Consider the following 22827-nt stretch of genomic DNA (forward strand, 5'->3'; position numbering starts at 1 on the left):
AACCCAAATTCTTTACTGAGAATTTCACATACTCAGAAGAGTGGATTGTTATATCTTCCAGTTGGAAGGGAGTCATGGCAGCAGGCTCTCTTACACTGGAAAGACAACCATTTGTATAAGTGGCAAACATGATAATCCAATAAGAACATGTTTATTTATTTAAAATTAATTTGCAAAATATTCCAGACCTCAGAATGTCAGGAACAAGCCTCCTCCTCTCCCACAACATGCACACACTCAGCCAACACCTTCAGTTTATTTTCTGTTTTTTTGTAGGATTTAAATAATAAAACGTCTCAAATATCTTTCAGAATTAACCTACCAAGGACATACTGGTATAACACAGTCTTACTAAAATTAGACATTTAACTTGAGGTTAGAAGCACAGCTTTGAGTCTTTGATAGTGTCAGAAATATGGACTTCCATAGTTCAAGAACAGTGTAAAAACTGGTACTTGCTGCTGAAGAGAAGTCATCATGTCTCAGCTCTCCTAATACTTTCTGGGTTGTCAAAATCAATTCGGGGATTGTGTAATATGTTTTTTTTTAACTTTATATATTTAGTTCCACTTTGAAGAGTCACAGGCCCAAAGTGCGGCCGAGACTAACAGTTCTCAGAGAGGCATGAAAATCAAGCAGTGATAACTGCCTCTGCCTGTCCCCTCGGTGGTTTCCCTTTCTGCTTCTTCAATGGTCATGCTAATTCAGGTCAAAATCTTACACACTGATCTGAGGACTGGAATACTGAAAAATTCAAGTTCATCTAAGCCTAAGACATCAATTGTTTGTATTCATCTGGGAGAATGATGTTTAAATCCCAGGGGTATATATTCCTGTGAGATCTTTTTTTTTAACTTTCTAAAAGAAAAATTTAAACACATTTTACATTCAATATTATTTTGTATTAGTTTCGGGTGTACAGCATAGTGGTTAGACAATCATATACTTTACGAAGTGTTCCCCCTGATATTTCCAGTATCCAATGGGCACCATACATAGTTGTTACAATATTATTGACTGCATTTCCTATGCTGTACTTTACATCCCCATGACTATTTTGTAATTACCAATCTATACTTCTTAATCCCTTCACCTCTTTCACCCGGTGCATGTATACATACACACACAAAATTAATGCACAAATATATACATATCCATGCATAACAAGAGATAAGCCAAAAATATGGCTGCAACAACTTTGAACAATGCAATGATAAGACAAAAGTCTCACACAAGTTAACATTCATATTTAACTCCCAAAGAAATAATAAAAAGAAGAAAAATCAAGAGCAAGATTTGTTTATCTTCGGAAGTAGTAATTTACACTGAGATAATGCTCCTCTGATAACCACAGCTTTAATGAGCTCAACACAAATCTCTGCATGCATATTCAGGAACAGCATGACTAGCACCAACAGAAGCTCCCCATTTGTTCTGACAAGCCTAGAGGAGCTATTACAGACATCTCCCTGGTATTCTTGAGGGTTTTCATCTTCAGTAGCACAGCTGTTGCATGGGTTAGAGAATATACTAGGCGGACAATAAAAATGTGAAGACTCCCTTGTCTGTTTATAGTAACAAACTGTGACAAATACAGTGTTACATTAGATCAAGGGAAGAATTCCTTCAATTTATCATACCAAGATACCAAAATGATTAGGAAGAAAGCTTTGATAATCAATCTTAAGCAAGGTTGTCAAAAAGATACATATTTTATAAAGAGATCAAAAGTATTGTGGCGGCTGATAACAAGTAGAAAGAAGAAGAAAAACATGTCTGTGAATATTTTTATGTTATAGTTGTAAACTCAATAGTGTACACTACCAATGTCTGCCAAATAAGTATTATCATAGTCAAAAAATAGATGGGATAAATATGTAAAATAATAACATCCTCTCTAGAATTCACCATGTTGGTTCTTCTGAAGACATAGAAACTAACCATTATATATCTCCCCACATATATTTCCAAAAGCAGAGATCTAGAACACTAAGTGGACAAAATTCAGGGTACACTTTCAGAAATGTTTCGAGATCCAAAGGAAATGTAAATTGGAAAATATTTTAATTCCCTGATTCCCTGTCTCCACTTGTCAACTCTGCTCTGAGCGCTGTCGACTTTGCTGTGCTGTTCGGTGGCTGGTAATTTTGCTCTGCAGGAAGTTAGTAGAACATACACAGGAACTAGAAGGCCCATGGACAGAAGAGATGGTTTGACAAATGGAATAAGGGCAACAAAAATTGTTGGGAAGGCAGATTAGGAGGAAAGAACCAAGTGTGCATGAGTGAGGAGAAAAAATAAAATAATGATAATAAAAAAAAGAAAAAAACCTAAGTGACTAGTATGGTCATAACAGGGAAAAGGACATTAATCTGATAACACACTTTGTACTGAATCTCCAAAGGCTGAAGCCCATTACGATGCACGAACATCCTTTACCTGTAAACGGCTTTTTCCTTGCCTTTGTTATTCTGTTAGATGTTTCGTAGTGAAATGTATTAGGTCCTTACACTCACTGTGCCTTGTTTGGCTAAGGATTTATATTTTTGTGTCTGTGGATGTTGGTGTATCTGTGGACTCTAGAAAGAGAATTCCCTCCAATCTTTGAAACCCCTATCCTGCCCATGCAGCCATGGAATGCAAACTCTCTCTCCGACTCACAGAAGTGAGCAGCAGGCCAGAGGGAAGAGGAGCCAGAGCTGCACTGTCCTCAGAAGAGCCCTGGCCGCAGAGTAAAAGAAACAGGTGATTCTAGGTCATTTGCTTCTGCTTCTTGAGTTGAAGTTTGGTCACTTTAAATTCAGTTTGAAATTTGAGTATAAGTATTAAAAGTGTGTAATAACTTGCTCACAGTGGTGTTTTGAAGGTTAAAATAATGCAAGTGAAAGCATTTTTCAGCTTTGAAATATTAGCCAATATACAGTATTATTTTGTATTATTATATTCTTAAAAAACCTATATTTACACTGAAAATAAAACCTGGTTGATATGTTGACTTGATTTACAAAAATCAAGAGCAGACAAATTAGTGAACAGAGGATTCAACCACTCTAGCCAAACCTAATAGACAGTCTATACAAATCACAATAAAATAATGAATACGTCTTGCTGAGATTTTATTTTACTCTTGGCAAATGCTGTCACCTGACAGCCTTAATCTTTTGTCTTCTTTCTAACAGCCATATACGGTCAGTGTTATGTATCCGTTTCACAGGCGGGGCTTAGTGAGGTTAAAGAATTTCCATAGTTGAGAGTTCCAGCAGCAGCCCTAAACCAGAACAAATCTGTATGGCTCCATCATTCTCTCTCTTTTCTCCCAGCATAGCATGCCTCACTAAGTGGAATAAAAATTTGACCTAATTTTAAACCTCAACTATTCTCAAAGGAAAGATGAGAGAAAAGACTGTAGGAAGGTAGGAAACTAAAAATAGAATAGAAGAGGACAGGGCATGAGAGAGGAGGGGATAACAAAACAAAATTGGAAAAGAAGGGAAAATGTCTTACAAATTTTAAAGCAACTTTAGAAAAATTCTACATTCTCACAGATATTATAATAGCAATTGTTAATGTTGGTGATTATCAGAACCATAAAAAGTTTAAATCAGCCCAGCCTGCATGGCTCCGGGGTTGAGTGAAGACCTATGAACCAGGAGGTCACAGTTCAATTCTCAGTCAGGGCACATGCCCGGGTTGCAGGCTCAACCTAGGAGGCAGCCTATCAATGATTCTGTCTGATCATTGATGTTTCTATCTCTCTCTCTCTCCATTTCCTTCCTCTCTGAAGTCAATAAAAATATATATTTCAAAAATTTAAATCAAGCCTTGACTATTCATTTATACAGTTACCATTTGACATGACCTACATTTTTCAAAATCCTGGAAGGAGAGACTCTGTGGCCTTTGTTTCAATTCAAAAAATTTTTTCTACATTATGTATTTCTCTTTAAAGTGTTAATCAGAATGTTCCCGCTTTAACAAGTCTTTTCTAAAGCCCTCCTATGGGACATAAATGTATGATCCAGGCAGGATTCTTCCTCTGTTCTTCCTCTGGAAAGAATCACCGATGCACCTCATGGCAAGAACATGTGACAACGTAACGTCCACAGTGGAAGACGTGGGTGAATATTAAATAGATAATATACAAACCTAAAACCTGAATAAGCTATTCCCTCTTTAGTACCAAATAAACAGAATATGGTTACAACCACTTTTCACGTCTAGAATACAATTACAAAGAGCTTATATTAAAAAAGAAAAGTCATTCTACTTATTAAGTATAAAAGGATTATATGTGACATTATGGTATGAATGTCTTCTCATTTTTTTTAAGACCTTAGTTTTTTAGAGCAGTTTTAGATCCACCGCAAAATTGAGAGGAAAGTATAGAGATTTCCCATATACCTCTGGCCTGACACACATAGTCTGCCCAGTTATCCACATCCCCAATGAGTGGTACATTTGTTACTATAGATGAAGCAAATGACACATCATAATCACCCAATATGCATAGCTTACATCAGGGTTCACTCTGGGTGTTGTACATTCTGCGGGTTTTCAAAAATGATAATGACATGTAGCCACAACTATAGTATCATAGGCAGTAGTTTCTCTGCCCTAAAAACCCTCTGTGCTCCTAGTCATTCCTCCTTCACACAATTGCTGGCAACCACTGACCATTTTACTGTCTCCATAGTTTTGTCTTTTCTAGAATGTCAAGTAGTGGAATCAGAATATATGTAGCCTTTTAAAAGTAAATGTTTTCACTTAGTCATATGTACCTAAAGTTACAGGAAGCTCATAAGACCCTTAAGAAAGTTAAGAAACAACTTGGCCTTAAATTTTCCTAACGTTCGATTTGCCTACTGCTATGGACTGCATTGTGTTCCCCCCAATTCATATGTTGAGGCTCTTGCTGCCAATGTGACTGTATGTGGAGACAGAGTTTTAGGAGATAATAAAAGTTAAATGAGGGTATGGGTTAGGTCAGTGGTTCTCAACCTTCCTAATACCGCGACCCTTTAATACAGTTCCTCATGTTGTGGTGACCCCCAACCATAAAATTATTTTCATTGCTACTTCATAACTGTAATTTTGCTACTGTTATGAATCATAATGTAAATATCTGATATGCAGGATGTATTTTCATTGTTACAAATTGAACATAATTAAAGCATAGTGATTAATCACAAAAACAATATGCAATTACATATGTGTTTTCCAATGGTCTTAGGTGACCCCTGTGAAAGGGTCGTTCGACTCCCAAAGGGGTTGCGACCCACAGGTTGAGAACCGCTGAGTTAGGTAGAACCCTGATCCATAGGGTTAGTATCATTATAAGAGTTGCCAGAGAGTTTGTTCTCTCTCTCTCTCTCTCCCTCTCTCCCTCTCTCCCTCTCTCCCTCTCTCCCTCTCTCCTTCTCTCCCTCTCCCTCTCTCCCTCTCTCCTGCCGGGGTCCAACCCCAGCAGGTCCAGGGGTTCCCCAAAGGTGTGGACGGAGTCGGCGAAGAAGGAATGACACGGAGACAGCGTTCAGTTGATCAGCAGCCTAGCCAGGATCTCTAGCCAGGATCTCCAGCCAAGTTCTGGTCTGGATCTCCAGCGAAGTTCTGCTTCAGATCTCCAGCCAGGTTCTGTGTCCATGTTCTCTTGCTAGGTTCTCCAGGTTCTCCAGCCAGGTTCTGTAGCCATGTTCCCTCGCTAGGTTCTCCAGCCAGGTTCTGCCCAGGTTCTCCAGCTGGGTTCAGTCACCAGGTTCTAGTCAGGTTCTCTTGCCAATTTCTGTAGTCAGGTTCAGTCCAGGATCTTTTGCCATGTTCTCTCCAGCGAAGTTCTTCTGTCTCTAGAGAACGTTCTGTGTAGGTTCTGTGCCTAGGTTCTGTCTCTCCTGGTTCCATATTCTAAGTTCTGTCTTATTACATCTGTATTTATACCAGTTGATTCAATCCTATCAATCTCTATTACAAAGGTTAGGGCGTTTCTTATCTCCATTCCAGGAAGTAAAGATTATGTAGCTTAAGCATGATTGTTCATAGTTAAAGTGATTAATTACCCGCCTGGCACTTAGTTAAGAGGTTTTATTCCCTCCCTAACTTCAGGGGAAAATCCCTACCTGGGGAAACAACCTTTCTCAGAGACCTTGGTTAAAACACATAGTGCCAAGAAGGTGAGCAAACATATTAAGAACAGTATGCCATATATGCCAGGTCCCTTGAAACAGCAAGCTTGGACCGGCTCCCGGCTCTCTCCCTCTCTCCCTCTCTCCCTCTCTCCCTCTCTCCCTCTCTCCCTCTCTCCCTCTCTCCCTCTCTCCCTCTCTCCCTCTCTCCCTCTCTCCCTCTCTCCCTCTCTCCCTCTCTCCCTCTCTCCCTCTCTCCCTCTCTCCCTCTCTCCCTCTCTCCCTCTCTCCCTCTCTCCCTCTCTCCCTCTCTCCCTCTCTCCCTCTCTCCCTCTCTCTCTCTCTCTCTCTCTCTCTCTCCCATCTGAGAACACAGTGACAAAGCAGCCATCTGCAAGCCAGAAAGAGGGCTTTCACCAAAAATAGGCTCAGCCAGCACCTGGATTTTGAATTTCCAGTCTCCGGAACGTTGAGAAATACATTTCTGCTGTTTAAGCCACCCAGTTTGTGGTTTTATGTTGTGGTAGCTTGAGCAGATGAATATGCCTAATAAAATTCAAAAGTATTTCCAATGTTTTGCTGTTTTAGTTATTTTAAAATAGAAATTAATGAGATGAAGAAAATTTGAAAAGTCTTTAGAAAACACAGTTAAAATACCTTTAAAATATTCATAGATACATTGAAACAAGACATTTCAAGGATTATTCTACCATTTATAAAATACTCTACCATTTATAAAACACAACACATATACAAATCATTTATTTCTATGAAAATGATAACATAAAATACATTAAATTCTGTAACTCCAAGCATATCAAAATGATCTCACATAACTTGGGCACTGGAATATGCACATATGCACATAGATACATACACAATACAAAATCACAGTTACTTTTAAGAATAAATGATTCTGATTGGTTTGTCTTTCCTCTTGTGGAAAATATTTGGCTATTTGAAGGAAACAATTATTAAAATGATGATCAATCAAAGAACTAGGAATATTCAGGAATTAATATATTGTCTGAGCTTACAATCCTGATAAATAAGTCCAAACTGTAAATTCAAGTCCTAGCTGGTTTTTCTCAGTGGTTAGAGCGTTGGCTCAAGGACTAAAGGGTCACGTGTTTGATTCCAGTCAAGGGCACATACCTCGATTTCAGGCTCAATCCCCAGCCCCAAAGCGTGTTTGGGAGGCAACCAATCGATGTGTCTCTTTCACATCCATGCTTCTCTGTCTCTGTCTCTCTCCCTCCCTTCCATTCTCTCTAAAAAAATCAATGAAAAGGAAAAAAATATCCTCTGGTGAGAATTAATTTTTTAAAAAGACAGTAAATTTAAATATTTCTAAAACACAATAGCAGTATGCTTGTTAATGGACAGTAAAACACAATAACATTTCATAAATAAAAATTTTAAAATACTAACCTATGCTTTCACTAAAGTTTCTTTGAATGGAAATCAGTGGGTATTTGTTTTGGGACATAACAGGACACAATACTAGCAGATGCACATGGGGTGTAATTACCTGCTCAGGTTTGGTGGGGCCATTCACAGTGGAGCTTTCAGGAGAGCTGTCCTGGAACTGTTTCTTGCATAGGCCTTTTGTTGCATCTTTAAACATAATGTCTTTTTCCAACAAACTGTCTTGCTTGGCAATTGGCCACACCAGGGGACTGCTACAGGAAATAATCAATACTAAAATTAGTCTTCTTCCAACATGGCTATATAAATCAGAAATTACCACGACAGGACATTTCAATTATAGATAGTTGTTTTATTCAAGAAGGAAACAGTTTCTCAATACTGTAGGAAAAAAAACACAATGGGAAATCTGTAAGCCTTTCTACTAGCTCTGAAGTTCATTCAATTTCACATTGGAAAGAAAAATATGTTCAACTTGAGAAGAATATATCTACAAATGTTAATAGATAAATCAATAAGCAATTTAAAAGCTAAGGTTGACACACCTGACTAAACTAGGAAAGATATTTCAATGTGAAACTGAATAACAAACAAGTAAAGGCAAAACTATACAATTAATTAAAATGCTGTACATATAGGATTTAAAATATAGCATTGTGGGCAATAGAGTTTGTAACTAAATAACAATAGGGTACTAAGAGAGAAGTGATGTGCATAAGATTGCAATATTAACAAAATAATGTTTTATTATTTCTATACAGCTCAATCTAGCCAAAAAATAAAATAAAAGATACTTCATGGTTTTGTTATGCTATAGACTGCATTGCCCAAAGAAATGCTGTAACGTTCATAGAAAATAAACACATCTAAAAGTTGAATTTCATTATAACATTTTTATATTTAGATTTTAAAATATATTTTCCTAAATGTTATCATACAAGCAGAAATACATATATAGGTAATCAGATGCAATATATGTAAACCTAATTATTTCATGTAGTCTACAATAGTAGTTGCAGTTCTAATTGAAGCATAGTGCACCTATTTTGGCTTTTTAAAAATTCAAGTTTCTTGAGTTATATTTACATACAGTAAAACTCACACATTGTAGAGTTACAATCAATATGTTTTGAATTGTATATATACATTTAATGGTGTGACCAACATAATCAGCAATACATAGAATTTCTATCACTCCCCTGTGTCTTTTTGTGATCACACTTCAAAGTCAACTATCCTCCTTTGCCTCCTGGCCCTTGCAACCACTGGTACTTATTGTTGCCTTTTCCAAAATGTCATATGAAAGCGGTCAGAGTGTGTAGACTTTTGTGTATGACTACATTTAACTAGCAATGTTTTTTGAGACTCATGTTGCTGCAGATAGCAAGAGCTTCGTTTTTATTGCTGAGTAGTATTCTACTGCAGGATGTACTACACTTTGGCTAACCATTCACCAAAGATTTGGGTTGTGTCCAGTTTTTGTCAATTGTGAGTGGAGCGTCTAGACACATCCATATGCAGGCGTGTGTGCAGACAGATGCTTTCACTTACCTTGGTTAAATATCTAGGAAAACCACACAGTTTCCAAAGTGGCTGTCCCACTTGGCACTTCCCAGCAATATGTGGGAGTTTCACCTGCTTCACATCATTGCCAATATTTTTTTTCTTACTGAATTTATTGAAATGACATTGGATAATAAAAGTACCAATACTTTTTGAAAATCCATTCTAGTAAGCGTGTCAGTGGCTTTTCACTGTGGTTTTACTTTGCATTTCAATGTGCTTATTTGACAAAAGTATGTCTTCTTTGGTAAAGTGCATGCTCAAGTCTTTGGACTATTTTTCACTGGTTCTTTGTTGTCAGGTTCTTGAGTTTATATATTTGGATTCAAGTCCCTTATCATATACCTACTTGGCAAATATTTTCTCCCAGGCTGTGTCTTATCTTCATTTTTTAAAAAATATTTTGTTAGTGATTTCAGAGAGGAAATGAGAGAGAGAGAGAAATAGAAACATCAATGATGAGAGAGAATCAGTGATTGCCTGCCTCCTGCATGCCACCCACTGGGGAGTGAGCCTGCAACCCAAGCATATGCCTTAAACAAGATTCAAACCGTGACCTCCTGGTTTACAGGTAGAAGCTCAACCACTGGGCCATACTGGCTGGGCTGTCTTCAATTTTTAATAGTATGTTTTAAAGAATTTTTTTCTCTTATGGTCTATACTTCTTATATCTTATTTAAGAATTCTATTCTGAACCCAAGATGAACATGGTTTTCTCCCAGGTTTTCTTCCAAAAATTTTAGATTTTTATGTTTTACATTTAGGTCTATTATTCATTGCAAGTGCCTTTTTTGTATATGGTGCTATATATGAGTTGTGGTTCATTTTTTTTATATATGGCTGTCCAAATGTTCTAGCATCATTTCTGAAAAGAACAACTTTCTCCAACCAATTACCTGAACATCTTTGTTAGAAATCAATTGACCATACATGTGTGGGTCTATTTTAGGACAATCCATTGCATTCCATTGATATAATAGTCTATTCTTACACCAATATTATACTGTTTTGATTAATGAACCTTCAGAGTAATGCTTAAAATCAGGTAATGTGAGTCTCCAACTTTTCCTTTATAAAAATTATTTTGAATATTTGTGGTTATTAGCATTCTTACATAAATTTTAGAATCTATTTGTCAGTTTTTATAAACATGCCTGTTGGGACTTTGATTAGCATTGCATTCATTTGATAAATCAATTTGGGGAAAATTTACATGTTAACAATGTTAAATTTTGTCATTCCTAAGCACATGTATACTTCTCCATTTATGTTGATCTTCATTAATTTCTATCACCAATATTTTATGGTTTTACGTCATTAAAATCTTACAAGTAATTTGTCACATTTATTCTAATATATTCCATGTTTTTATGCCACTGTAAATGTATCTTTAAATTTCAGTTTCCAGTTGCTGATTGTTAGTATGTAGAAATATAAACAATTTGGTATCTTAACCTTGATAGGGAGGAAGAGAGGAATTTGAAGGGCTTCTTTCAGTAGTCACAATGTCTCACTGTTTTGCAGCCCATCTCTATGCTCTGTCATCCAACTCTACTGTAATCTGGGAACGCATGAGTAAAGACACACTCATAAATGGCCACATTAGAGCCAGGTCTAGAGGAACAGCAGAAGCAGCTAAAGAACACATTTACAGAAATGTGAAATCAGTTTTATTTCCTTTAATCTCTGAATGATGATGCTTTAAAGTGTTTGAGTCAATGAAGATATTTTCAAGTAAGTGTGGGGGACACATATTAAAAAGAGGCAGCATGATGGTCTAGTATAGCTGCAACAAGCATATGTTTTTGAGTCAGAAATTCTACACAGTTCGATGTCTGGCTGTGCCACCTTGGGCAAGTTATAAAAGCATTCCACAAAACCAATCTGTAAAAAAGGCTTGTAGTGGGGGATTGCTAACATAAAGCACATAAAGGGCTGAGCACAATGACTATGGTAATAGCAGGCAATAAAGGTACCTGCTATTTATATGTGTCCAGAACTGTGATGCTTCTGGGATTTTACTCTACCTACAAGCTCTTACAGGTTAGCTTGCTACTCTCTCATGGGTGGTGCAGAAGACAAGAGATTCCTGGATCACAGACAGAAAACTTTATTACTCACAGCAAACACAGTATCCAGAGCTTCATGTTTGCCCAAATTCTCCTTGCCCCCTGTCCCATAAAGGACAGGAGTGGGCAACACCAGTGGACTTAAATGGATGCCTATGCAAGCAGGGTGTTGTGTTGTAGGAGAGAAACCTAGCAAAGAGTCAAGTACTTTTTTAAAAAATATACTTTTATTGATTTCAGAGAGGAAGGGGGAGTGAGAAAGAAACATCAATGATGAGAGAGAATCATTGATCAGTTGCCTCCTGCATGCCTCACACTTGAATTAAGCCTGCAACCCGGGCATATGCCTTGACCAGGAATCGAACCGTGATCTCCTGGTTTAAAGGTGGATGCTCAACCATTGAGCCATGCTGCCTGGGCTCGAGTAGTTTTTGAGCAAGCAGCAAACATTGTACCAAGCAGAAGACCAGCCAGTGCCCTCCTCTGGGGGTGAGTGCTATGGTGTCTGTGAACTACTTAGTCACCTGTCTGACTATGTACCTTGCAGTCTAACAAACTGAGCAAGAGTGTGGAAAGTGCCCAGGGCACATATCCTTCCCGGTAGTAAGCTTATTAATTTTAAAAATTCACTGTAAAAAGAGAATGTTATAATGCTTATAAAAATTTCATATCCAGATCTTTTTGAATCTAGTGATAAAATACCCATAGCTCCCAAAGAAGCCTTATTTCTTCCATGAGCAATTTTAGAACAATGCCTGTCTGCTCAAACTTGTATTCATCATTTTTAGGGCTCCCAAGAGTGTCCCTTATGCTTCTTTGACAGGAGAGCCTTTTAGATATTTGAAGACAGTTGTGGGTTTTCCTAAATTTTCTATAATTTAAGTGAGCTACTGCAAAACATTAAATAATTATGTGGTATTTAATGTGTGTAGTCTAAGTACTCTACACATATTCACTCTTTATTTGAAAACAACATTATAAAGTAGGCACTATTTTTATATCTATTCATAGAGGAGTAAACTGAGGGCCACCTAGAAGAACTTGGTCTGGACACATAGCGTGCAGTAGTTGAGTTGAGATTTGAGCTCCAGAGCTTGTGTCCTTAACCACCGTGCCACACTGCCTACACCTAAAAACCCACCCTCACATCTATAAAATATTTCCTCCTATATCTTTCCTTATCTAAATAATCTCATTTTTTTCTGGAGATTTAAAGAGGTTTTGCATATTAATAAAGCAGCGGTTTGATAGTTCGGTTAGAAGCTAGAAAGACAGTTCATTAAATACAAACAATCACCAATTTTAAAGGATTTATAAAAGGAAGAAACAGTGAGTTTACTACAATAACAGAGAGCTACAGTAGGAAAGAAGATTGATCCAGGAATACAGCCACCTACTTTCAAGTCCATTTTTACCTCAAGTTGGCCTGACCATGTGAGGCAGCGGTTCTCAACCTGTGGGTCGCGACCCCTTTGGCGGTCGAACGACCCTTTCACAGGGGTCGCCTAAGACCATCCTGCATATCAGATATTTACATTACGATTCATCACAGTAGCAACATTACAGTTATGAAGTAGCAACGAAAATAATTTTATGGTTGGGTCACAACATGAGGAACTGTATTTAAAGGGCCAGAAGGTTGAGAACCACTGATGTAAGGCCTTCACAGTCCCTGGGTGACAGCTTCACCTTTGTCAAATGCAGAAATTAGACTAGGTGATGTCTAAGTGTATAGCAAGCTCTATGATGCCAATATATATAATCTTTCTTCATACCTTTTCACCTGCATCTTTAAGAAAATTATTTACACATTCAATAATACTATAGGTTTATACTCTAGGATCTATTACTAACAATAATTGCAAGTAGCGGGTTACAAATATTCTCTTATATAAGAAAATATGACTCTAAATAAAATTTAATTAAATGGCAATATATTAATTAGTAATGCACACATTTTCTATAAGAAAATGCAAATAATGTACCTAGGCTGACGGTATGTGATAATGTTTTATACAACTATGGAACAACTTTTCTTTAAGTTCCTATTCCACTTTTTAACTAAAACATATTTTATGTATAGTCATTGTGCTTAACAATAGCATTCAAATGTTAACTGTTATATATTTAAATTTTCACCGATGATCAATTTTTGGAATATAGACATGTATTAAAATGCTATTTTTCTTTAAAAAGTAATAATTTTAAGTTACCATTGGTATTTACTTTAATACTCATTAAATGTTAATCAATCATGCAAAATATTTATAAGATTAATTTTTAAAAACTGAGAAGCAGTTGTGTATATAGAGCAAACACTGAACTTAAAAGTGAAAAAGAAACATAAAGGATAAGGAGAAATATAATAATTACTACGAGTTTCATAAAAAAAGTTGACTAATAATAAAGGACTTAACATTTCATTCATTTCAACTAAACTATGGAGGGTCTACTTCCCAACTCTGGACCACTAACCTGGTTCTTCTAGCAATTATTTCCACTGTAAATTCTTTGCTGTCCCCTTTGAGATATAAATTTTCTGCAACTCAGCAATGCCTTTCTCAAGGACTTGAGAGTGATCCCTTTGACATGCAACCATAGGAAAGATAAAGACCTTCTCCCAGTCTCTATGGAGGTAGGAGCCTAACTTCCTTAAATGTGAATTGGCAAACAAGAATGACCTAATCACACTGACCAAGGTTCCTCAGAACATCCTCCATCCAGCACTTTCCCACTAGCTCACCCCAAGTACAAAGCTATCTAGCCTTTTGTTTCACGGAGTTGAGCTCCTCTCTCTCTCTCTCTCTCTCTCTCTCTCTCTCTCTCTCTCTCTCTCTCTCTCTCTCTCTCTCTCTCTCTCTCTTACTGCAATTCTATTGGAGAAAGTCTTTCTTGCTTTTTTAACTTCTCTGGTTCATTTTTTTCTCTTATGCTAATGAGTGTTGGTTTTGTTTGTTTTTTCTTGCTTCAGGATGAACTTTCCAAATTGTCTTCAATGAGAAAATATTATTTTGATTATAAAAAGAATTATTAGGAACAGAAATTTATCAGTGAGAAACAGAAAAAATAGGATTGAAATAGTATATTTTCTAAAACAAAGCTTTTGGTATGACAGGCTCAATAAACATAAAGAAAATGGAATAGGTATTATATAAGAGTACTTTAGGTTAATGCAGAAGAGATAGCTTTAGCCTGACTGTGGGACAAATTAGATGGGACTATAACAGCAGACAACCAATTTCTAAACTCTACTGGATTTAGTCAAGACTTACTTATTTCTATGAACATAAAAGGCATGCCATGCAGAGCAAATGTGCCTTTAGGAACTGAGATTTTATTTCTGAAAATGGAAACAGGAGCATAATAAAATGAAACTAACAAAGGCAACAATTATTGGCCATTATACCTAAAGCAATTTTAGAAAACCATAAAGAATAAATAAATTTGACTCTACTGAGATATATTAGGCCAATGAAGACAAAAATCTATTAGAAACAAGTGTGAAGAAATGGCATATGTGGCTCAGTTATTTTGGTGGTTAAAGTAATGGACTGAATAAACACTTCTCAATTTTAACACTTGGAACATAGCTATTTATTATAGGGAATTTGGGATTTTTTGCATCTATAAAATAAGAGAATGATCCAAATATTAACATTGAATAAAATAGTTCTTGGAGAGTTTTAAATTAATTGATTTCTTTCTTTAGTACCCCCTCCCCCTGACACACACACACACACACACACACACACACACACACACACAAATGACTTTAGTTTTTATAAGAAAAATATTTATAATTTAAAAAGCCACTTTGGTAAAATATGTCATGTCTAAAACCCAAAAAAAATTTCAATGTGTGACTTGTGGTAGGATTAAAATTTATATTGCTTTTATAACATATCATATTCATCACAGTAGTTCTCAAAAGATATCTGCAAAAAAATTCTAATCCAAATGCGACGTTACATTTGCTTGAAGTGCTGAATAGGTATTTAATATACAATATTTATAGGAAACGATATTATTATTCATTACGTATGATGTTTAAAGCCAATAATTAAACACCAAAGTCTGAGGTATAACTAAAATTGCTTTCTTTACATGAAGCTTGCATAAGAAGATTTCACTTTAAATATTATTCCTGCTCAAAAGGGAAGTCTCTAAATAAGACACAGTTTCCTTTTTTAATAAGTGCCAATATTTTGAAGTGGACTTATATATTATTTCTTTCATACATGAAGCTAGTATAAATGAAGAATGTTTCTGATCCCTGGCAACTTTTATTAAACAGTAGTAATAAACTTTGATATACAAACACAAAGGTTCTGGAGGAAGTGCCTTGTATGTCACAAATCCCTCTGGACCACAGGCTAATAAAATCCAGAGTGTTCATAGCCAGCCACAGCTCCCCTGATATCTACAACAATAGTACAAGGACCTCCAAACAAAATGAAGACTCTGAAGAATCTAGAACTGGGGGTCTGGTGGAACTTTATCTCAGGTAATGCTATTTTACTGCACAATGGTCACTGAGACTGCTGATTTTGAAGATGCCTGGGTCATCGGGATCAGTAGTAAATTTTCAACAACTGCCTTACGGGCGTAACCAGAGATATGATGTTCAACCAGCAGAAGTGAGGGAATTAATGTCTTAGTGCAATTTTACCTAAGGGTCTTAGAATAAAGTGCACTTTGCAGTGCTTATCCGGGCATCTAACTTACAAGGAGCCATTTGCACAATGACTGTCCCCATGTGCACTGATGAGGCATGGGCCAAATGCTATCTCCCTCATATGAATAAATTTTTTCAGATCTGCATGGCAAGACTGCGCATACCATGAGGCTATGAAGATGCTGAGACCATTTTCCTGAGCTTGTTCCTGCCTTAGACTGGAGAACATGAACAAAGAATCTGAAGAAAGTGGGTTCTAATTGCAGTTGCCACTGACTACCTATACCCTCAGGTCTGTCACACCTCTGGGCTTCTGTTTCTCTGTAAATAAAATGTAGATAATTATGCCTATCCATCCTAAGTCCTGGAGTTCAAATGAAGAGCAATGGAAATAATTATTAAAATTGCTTTGATATGTAAACCATATTTATTTTCCATTGAGGAACAAAGGCAATAGAGAAAAAAAAAACATTGTGTAGCCACAAGTTGGCTTGCTTTTGAATGAATACAATAAGTTGAGCCTGTTTCATAAAATGTGGTGCCTTCAAAGCTTTCCACAAAATCTACTTAAGCCTGTTGTTAGTCTCAGGCTTTACTGTGGTCAAGAAGCAAACAAAACTCATACTGTGCCACTCAAAAATCCCCTCAGGGTATTTCTCTTTGGAGATGGCTACTTGGCTGAAACCATCCTAGGATATCTTCCTGTCCTCAAGTCCCTTTTCCTATAGCCCTCAGCCCTGCTCAGCTCTGCCCCCTCTTAGACTTTTCTTAGCCCCAAAAAAGAGCAACACATTCTCTCCCTCCCAAGTTCCAGATGACTCAGAAGCACTGGAGACCCACACCTTAAGCAACCTAATCAAAGGATGCAAGCTGGTCTTCTCTGAAATTGGATTTTCTTTCCAGCTGACTAGAAAATAAGGTTTTTGGCATATGGTTATAATCATTTTCAAAGCACCAAGCTGAGAGCGTAATTCTATTGTCTTCTAGTCAGTAGCCAGAAGGCCTTTATTCTTTTGATGATTTGCTGACAGTTCACAGATGAATAAAGAACATTATTTTTTTCTTTATGTCGTTTCTCTAGCACTTATGTAGTATTATGATGAGCCAGTTACTGCTCTAAGCACTTTTATAAACATTAACTACTCAGCTATTCATCAAGATCAAGAACAAGCCCAGGAGACAGGCATCATCAATCACCACCATCATCGCTCTGTGGTACTGCAGAACCATTTGAGCCTGACCACCGAGAGTTAGCACAGACGCCACAAGTTAAGGGCATCTTCTCCAACAAGGCTGCCACCACTTCAGATGCCAGCAACACATTTGGGAATCTCTATGCCACCTACACTTGGACCAACTAGCTACAAATTTGGGGGTTCCCATAACACCCCTCAGGTTAGATAATTCGCTAGATCTCACAGTACTCAGGAAAACAGTATACCTGCTATTATTACAGCTGTGTTATAGAGGATACAAATCAGGACCAGCCAAACAAATAGATGCACAGGGTGAGGCTGGGAGGGTCTTGAATGCAGAGCTTTCATGTCCTCCCTTGATGGAGTCAAGGCACATCACCCTCCTGATCAGTCCACCAACCAAGAAGTCCATCAAGCTTGTTGTCAGAGTTTTTATTGGGGTTTCATTTTGTAGGCATGACTGACTCTATCATTGGCCATGTGTTTGAACTCAGTCTCCAGTCTTTCTACCCTTCTGGTGGTCAGACTGGCTCAATGCCCCCATCTTTTAATCACATCATTGGATTTTCTGGAGTGACCACCCCACTCCTTGAGTCGTAAATGTGGGTATGATAAGAGAATCTATGTTAGCAGACATTTAAGTATGATCCAAGGGGTTTTTGAATAACAAAGACACTTGAGAATTCTAAGGAATCAAGAGACTCCCCTCTCAGGAGATAGCGATAAAGGCCTGGTTAAACACCCATATTTTACACTTGAGGAAAAATGTGGCCAAGAGTTTCATTACGTTACCCAAGCCCCAGAACCAGTAAGTGCAGAGCCCAGTAAGGGAAATCTCTCCCAGATTACAGACTGTCTTCTGAAGTTGGCATACTAAACATTCAACCTAAATTGACAATGTGTCGCAGCTAAAGCTGACTGGCCTTAACAATGAAACTCAGTTAACAATTTCCTCTTTAAAGCCAAATTAGAACTTTTAGAATCACAAATAAAAAGGCCCTTCTCACAACAAAAGAAACCATTAACAAAACAATAAGAAAGCCCACTGCATGGGAGAACATATTTGCTAATGTTATCTCTGATAAGGGTTTAATCTCCAACATTTACAGGGAGCTCATACAACTTAACAAAAGGAAGATAAACAACCCAATCAAAAAATGGGCAATGGACCTAAATAGAGGACATAAGGAAGGGCAAGAGACATATGAAAACATGCTCAAAGTCACTAATCGTCTGAGAGATGCAAATCAAAACTACAATGAGGTACCATCTCACATGTGTCAGAATGGCTGTCATCAACAAATCAACAAACAAGTGCTGGCAAGGATGCAGACAAAAAGGAACACTCATGCACTGCTCGTGGGAATGCAGACTGGGTGCAGCCACTGTGGATAACAGTATGGAGTTTCCTAAAAAAACTAAAAATGGAACTCCCATTTGACCCAGTGATCCCACTTCTAGGAATATATCCCAAGAAACTAGAAACACCAATCAGAAAGGATATACGCACCTCTATGTTCATAGCAGCATAATTCACCATAGGTACGATTTGGAAACAGCCTAAATGGCCATCAGCAGATGCGTGGGTTAGAAAACTGTGGTACATCTACACAATGGAATACTATGTTGCTGTAAAAAGGAAGGATCTCCTACCATTTGCAACAGGATGGATGGAGCTGGAGAGCATTATGTTAAATGAAATAAGTCAGTCAGAAAAAGATAAATATCACATGATCTCACTCATTTGTGGAATATAATGAACAACATAAATTGTTGAACAAAAACAGATCCAGAGATAGAGAAGCATCGACCAGATGCTCAAACCTTAGAGGGAAGGTAGGAGAGGGGAGGGGTTAGGGGGAGCAATCAACCAAAGGACTTGTATTCATGCATATAGGCATAACCAATGGACACAGACACCAGAGGGGTTAGGGCAGCCGTGGGCAAACTACGGCCCGCGGGCCGGATCCGGCCCATTTGAAATGAATAAAACTAAAAATAAAAGAGACCGTACCCTTTTATGTAATGATGTTTACTTTGAATTTATATTAGTTCACACAAACACTCCATCCATGCTTTTGTTCCGGCCCTCCGGTCCAGTTTAAGAACCCATTGTGGCCCTCGAGTCAAAAAGTTTGCCCACCCCTGGGTTAGGGCATGAATGGGGTGGGGAGGGCAATATGGGGTTAAGGACACATATGTAATACCTTAATCAACAAAGAAAGGGGAAAAAAGGCCCTTCTCACGGAAACAGTGTAAGGTTGGCTATATTTGTGTGTGTTGACTCAGGTCACTATAGTCTGAATATCGGACAGTGATGTAAAAAGGACAGTGATAGCAAGTACTTTCAGGTATTGCGTTGAGGGTTAAATGGCATTATCCATGTAAACTACTTTGCACAAGTCCTGACACCTTCTAACTGCACAACAAAAAGCTTTTATTACTGTTATTATAAATTATCATTACTGTTAATAAGTGAAAACCCACAATTGTTTAGTAAATTACTCTATTTAGGCATTGTGCAGAATTTTTGTGACTTCCAACTCAAGAACTCCATGAAATAGAAAATTAGAAACAAAAGTTAGCACATATCAGAACTCCCCCGTGATTAAAAACCCTAGGAGAGCATTTCCATGTTCAAATACCAAACGGCATATTCAGCAGCAGCTGGTTCCATAGCAGCACTAACGGTATTTAGGCACTAAAATATATATATCTAAGGACAGAAAAGACAGCACAGCGAGGAGGCACCCAGTCAGCAGGAAAGAAAGAATGCAGTAGGGAACAGCAGTCAAATATGAGAACAGTTGTAAATTTAAAGCAGAGAGAGGAAACCTACAAGCTTTACAAATAGAGACCAGATTGGGAATATTATACTTAGAAAGAATCTTTGGAGTTAAATCTAACCTGCTCATTTGAAACATGAACTTGAAAACCAGGTAACAAATAAAGACCATAATAATGTTCACTGGATAAAAGAGAGATTAGAAACATGAAATAAGGGATAATACAATAATGTAGGAATATCCTATTGATTATATATTAAAACATAGAAAGACATTTACTAATAATGGTGGGGCACAGTAGAAGTGATGTTCTTATTCTGGCTAATTCATGATTTATCACACAAAATAAGGCTTAGAATATGGAATAAGATAACCCATGAAGGTTCTTAGCATAGTGTCTAACACAAAAATTTACAACAAAGTTAAAAAAATACAATCCAGCCCTGGTAGGGTGGCTCCCCTGGTTGAAGCATCAGTTGGTTGTGGGTTCCATTTCCAATCTGGGCACATACCTAGGTTGCGGTTTGAATCCTGGTTGGTGCATGTACTGGAGGCAACTGATTGATGTTTTTCCCCTCACATAGATGCTTTTCTCTATATCTCAAGTCAATAAAAACAAATCCTCAGGTGAGGATCAAAAAAACAACAATTCAATAATGAATATATCTTAGTATTAAGTAGAGGTCAGTGTATTTACATATGGCTTTAGCCTCTGAATTATCTAGATTAATTTTAAATTAAAAGTGTTTTTGAATGCCAGCAAGAGGGAACAGGCTCTGAAATAAGAGTTTTCCTCTTTGAGCTCACGTATTCATTGTTAACAGCCTTGGGGGCATGTCTGTAGGCAGCATCTTTTCAAATTCCCAGGAAGAGAAATGGAGTCATGCTAATTCTGGGCCTCCCGCTACATTTAAGAAGTGGAATGAATTGTCTGAATCTGGGAAGAGTGGCTCCTGAGCCCCTGTCTCCTTCTTCTTGCAGCAAGCCTTCCTGCAGAGAGCACAGCTCTTCCTCCTCCTCCACACTGTGACCTGGTCTGGGAGCCCCTCCCTTGGGAGGCCTCATCTGGTCTCTAAGTGCCTTGTTGGTAGAGCTGCCCAACAATGGAATATACTCACAACCCCTTCCAGCTGCCACATTTAGCTATGTCCTCCCATGCACCCTCTATCATGGAGCAGGTGTGATTTGGACTCCTTTTTTCTCTTTGATTATTTCTCCAATTGTCCAGAAGCTAGATAGTGCTATTTATTCAAAGTCCCTTCGAATGTCCCAAATACATATTAGAAATAATCGCCACCGGCAGAAAAGAAACGTGTTTATACAAGGAGGCAACTTCCTCTAGGTCTCACTGGTTGTACACAGCAGATTTTGCTTTCAACCTGAACTATATTTTATCTTTTTTGCTTTATGTGTTTATTTATTTTGTTGAGATATAATTCACAGAGCACAAAATACATGCTTTTAAAGTGTACACTTCTCTGCTTTTTATATTCACAGGTTTGTGTAACCACCTACTTCCAGAACATTTCCATCATTTCCAAAGACTCACATCCATTCAGAGACGCTCCTCTTTACCCCTTCTGCCCACTCCTGGAAAACACTCATATGCTTTCTGTTTGCATGGATTTGATAATTCTGGACATTTCATATCAATCGAATCATATCATATATGGACTTTTCTTTCTCACTTTGTCCATTTAGCATGATGTTTTTAAGGTATATCCCCCTTGCAGCATGTGTTAGTATTTAGGAGATATTTCAGACAACAAAAATAATCATTGGTTTTATACTTTAGAGAGAAAAAATGAATATTTATATTTCCTACCTTAGGAAATCTAGCCATTATGATAGTCATTGGCAACCTTACATACCCGTTTAGCTAAAAAACAACAACATGGAGTGTGTTTAAAATATTATCTCTGCTCTCATGGTGACAAATATATCTAATTATTGAAATAGTGATGTTTTACAAAATCAGAGCATATTCATAAGAGTAGGCTAAACTCGTGATTGTCACCATGTATCTTTTGATAAATATATTAACATGTAACTTCAATTTTCTAGCTTTCAGTTGAGAGATAGGCTTAATATTTACTTTAGAATGAATGACTGGTGATTAGTGGGGAAGACAAATGAGAATAATTAAGTCAGCAGAGAACCAGGGCTACAGCTTTCTCCTTGTATAAAGAAGGCACTTACAGCTTACTGGAAAGAGCTGGCAGGTCATGAAGGATCTCTTCATAGGGTTCCTCTTGTGCTAAGGTAGGCACAGATAAAGGCTCTTCCATTTTTTCTTCCCAGGTAATTTCGGCTTTCAGCAGCATTTCCTCAATAAACTCAGATGCAGCGATATCTACAAGAACCAATAAGAAAATCAGAAAAAGTGGATGGTGAAACCACAGAAAACTATTTACTTTCTATAGTTCTGAAAATGCTAAAATTTATCAGCACATGTAGCAAAAATAAAAACATTAAAAGTTTATGCCAGGAACAAAATTGCAGTGCTGCCATTTAAAAATACTGTCTTTTTCACTTTAGTAACATCTTTAATTATAACTGAAATGAAACATATATAAAAATAATTTCACTAAGAGGAGATGTGTAAAATGTAAATCATCGAGAAGCTAAGCTTGAGAGAACTTAATGTCATTTTATTGTCAGGAAACTCTTCCTTCATCTTGGTGAGTATGAAGCAAAATGATAAAAAATATTATACATTCAGAATGACTGGGCTATTATAAAACATGTAGGAAGCATTCTAAAACATTTTACTAAATGGGTAGATGTACAAATAAATAGCTATGTATTAAAATAGTGTGTCTAGACTCTAGCCTCTCTATCTGAAATATGGATTACTATAGTTCCTTATAAATTACACATTAACAGTGACATCTGAACATATCTGGACAGCAACAAAGATGGGAATTAATCAACTTATACTTATTAACAAATGATACTAGGAATCAATAAATCCTGAGAAAAATTCACATTAAT

The 22827-nt window shown here is 37.2% G+C and overlaps 1 protein-coding gene across 2 annotated transcripts in view; it reads right to left on the reverse strand.

Annotated features, from left to right (window-relative positions):
* MYO16 (myosin XVI) overlaps positions 1-22827 on the reverse strand; it is a 417071-nt gene that overhangs the window by 310538 nt on the left and 83706 nt on the right. For both annotated transcript variants that reach the window (XM_036301819.1, XM_036301818.1), the window contains exons 8-9: positions 22033-22186; positions 7648-7798 (exon numbers count right to left, since the gene is read on the reverse strand). In XM_036301819.1, coding sequence (XP_036157712.1) covers positions 7648-7798; positions 22033-22186 — 305 coding nt within the window. The remainder of the gene's footprint in view (positions 1-7647; positions 7799-22032; positions 22187-22827) is intronic.

The sequence above is a fragment of the Myotis myotis genome, unplaced genomic scaffold (assembly GCF_014108235.1).
Source record: "Myotis myotis isolate mMyoMyo1 unplaced genomic scaffold, mMyoMyo1.p scaffold_m19_p_3, whole genome shotgun sequence".
Classification (NCBI taxonomy): Eukaryota; Metazoa; Chordata; class Mammalia; order Chiroptera; family Vespertilionidae; genus Myotis; species Myotis myotis.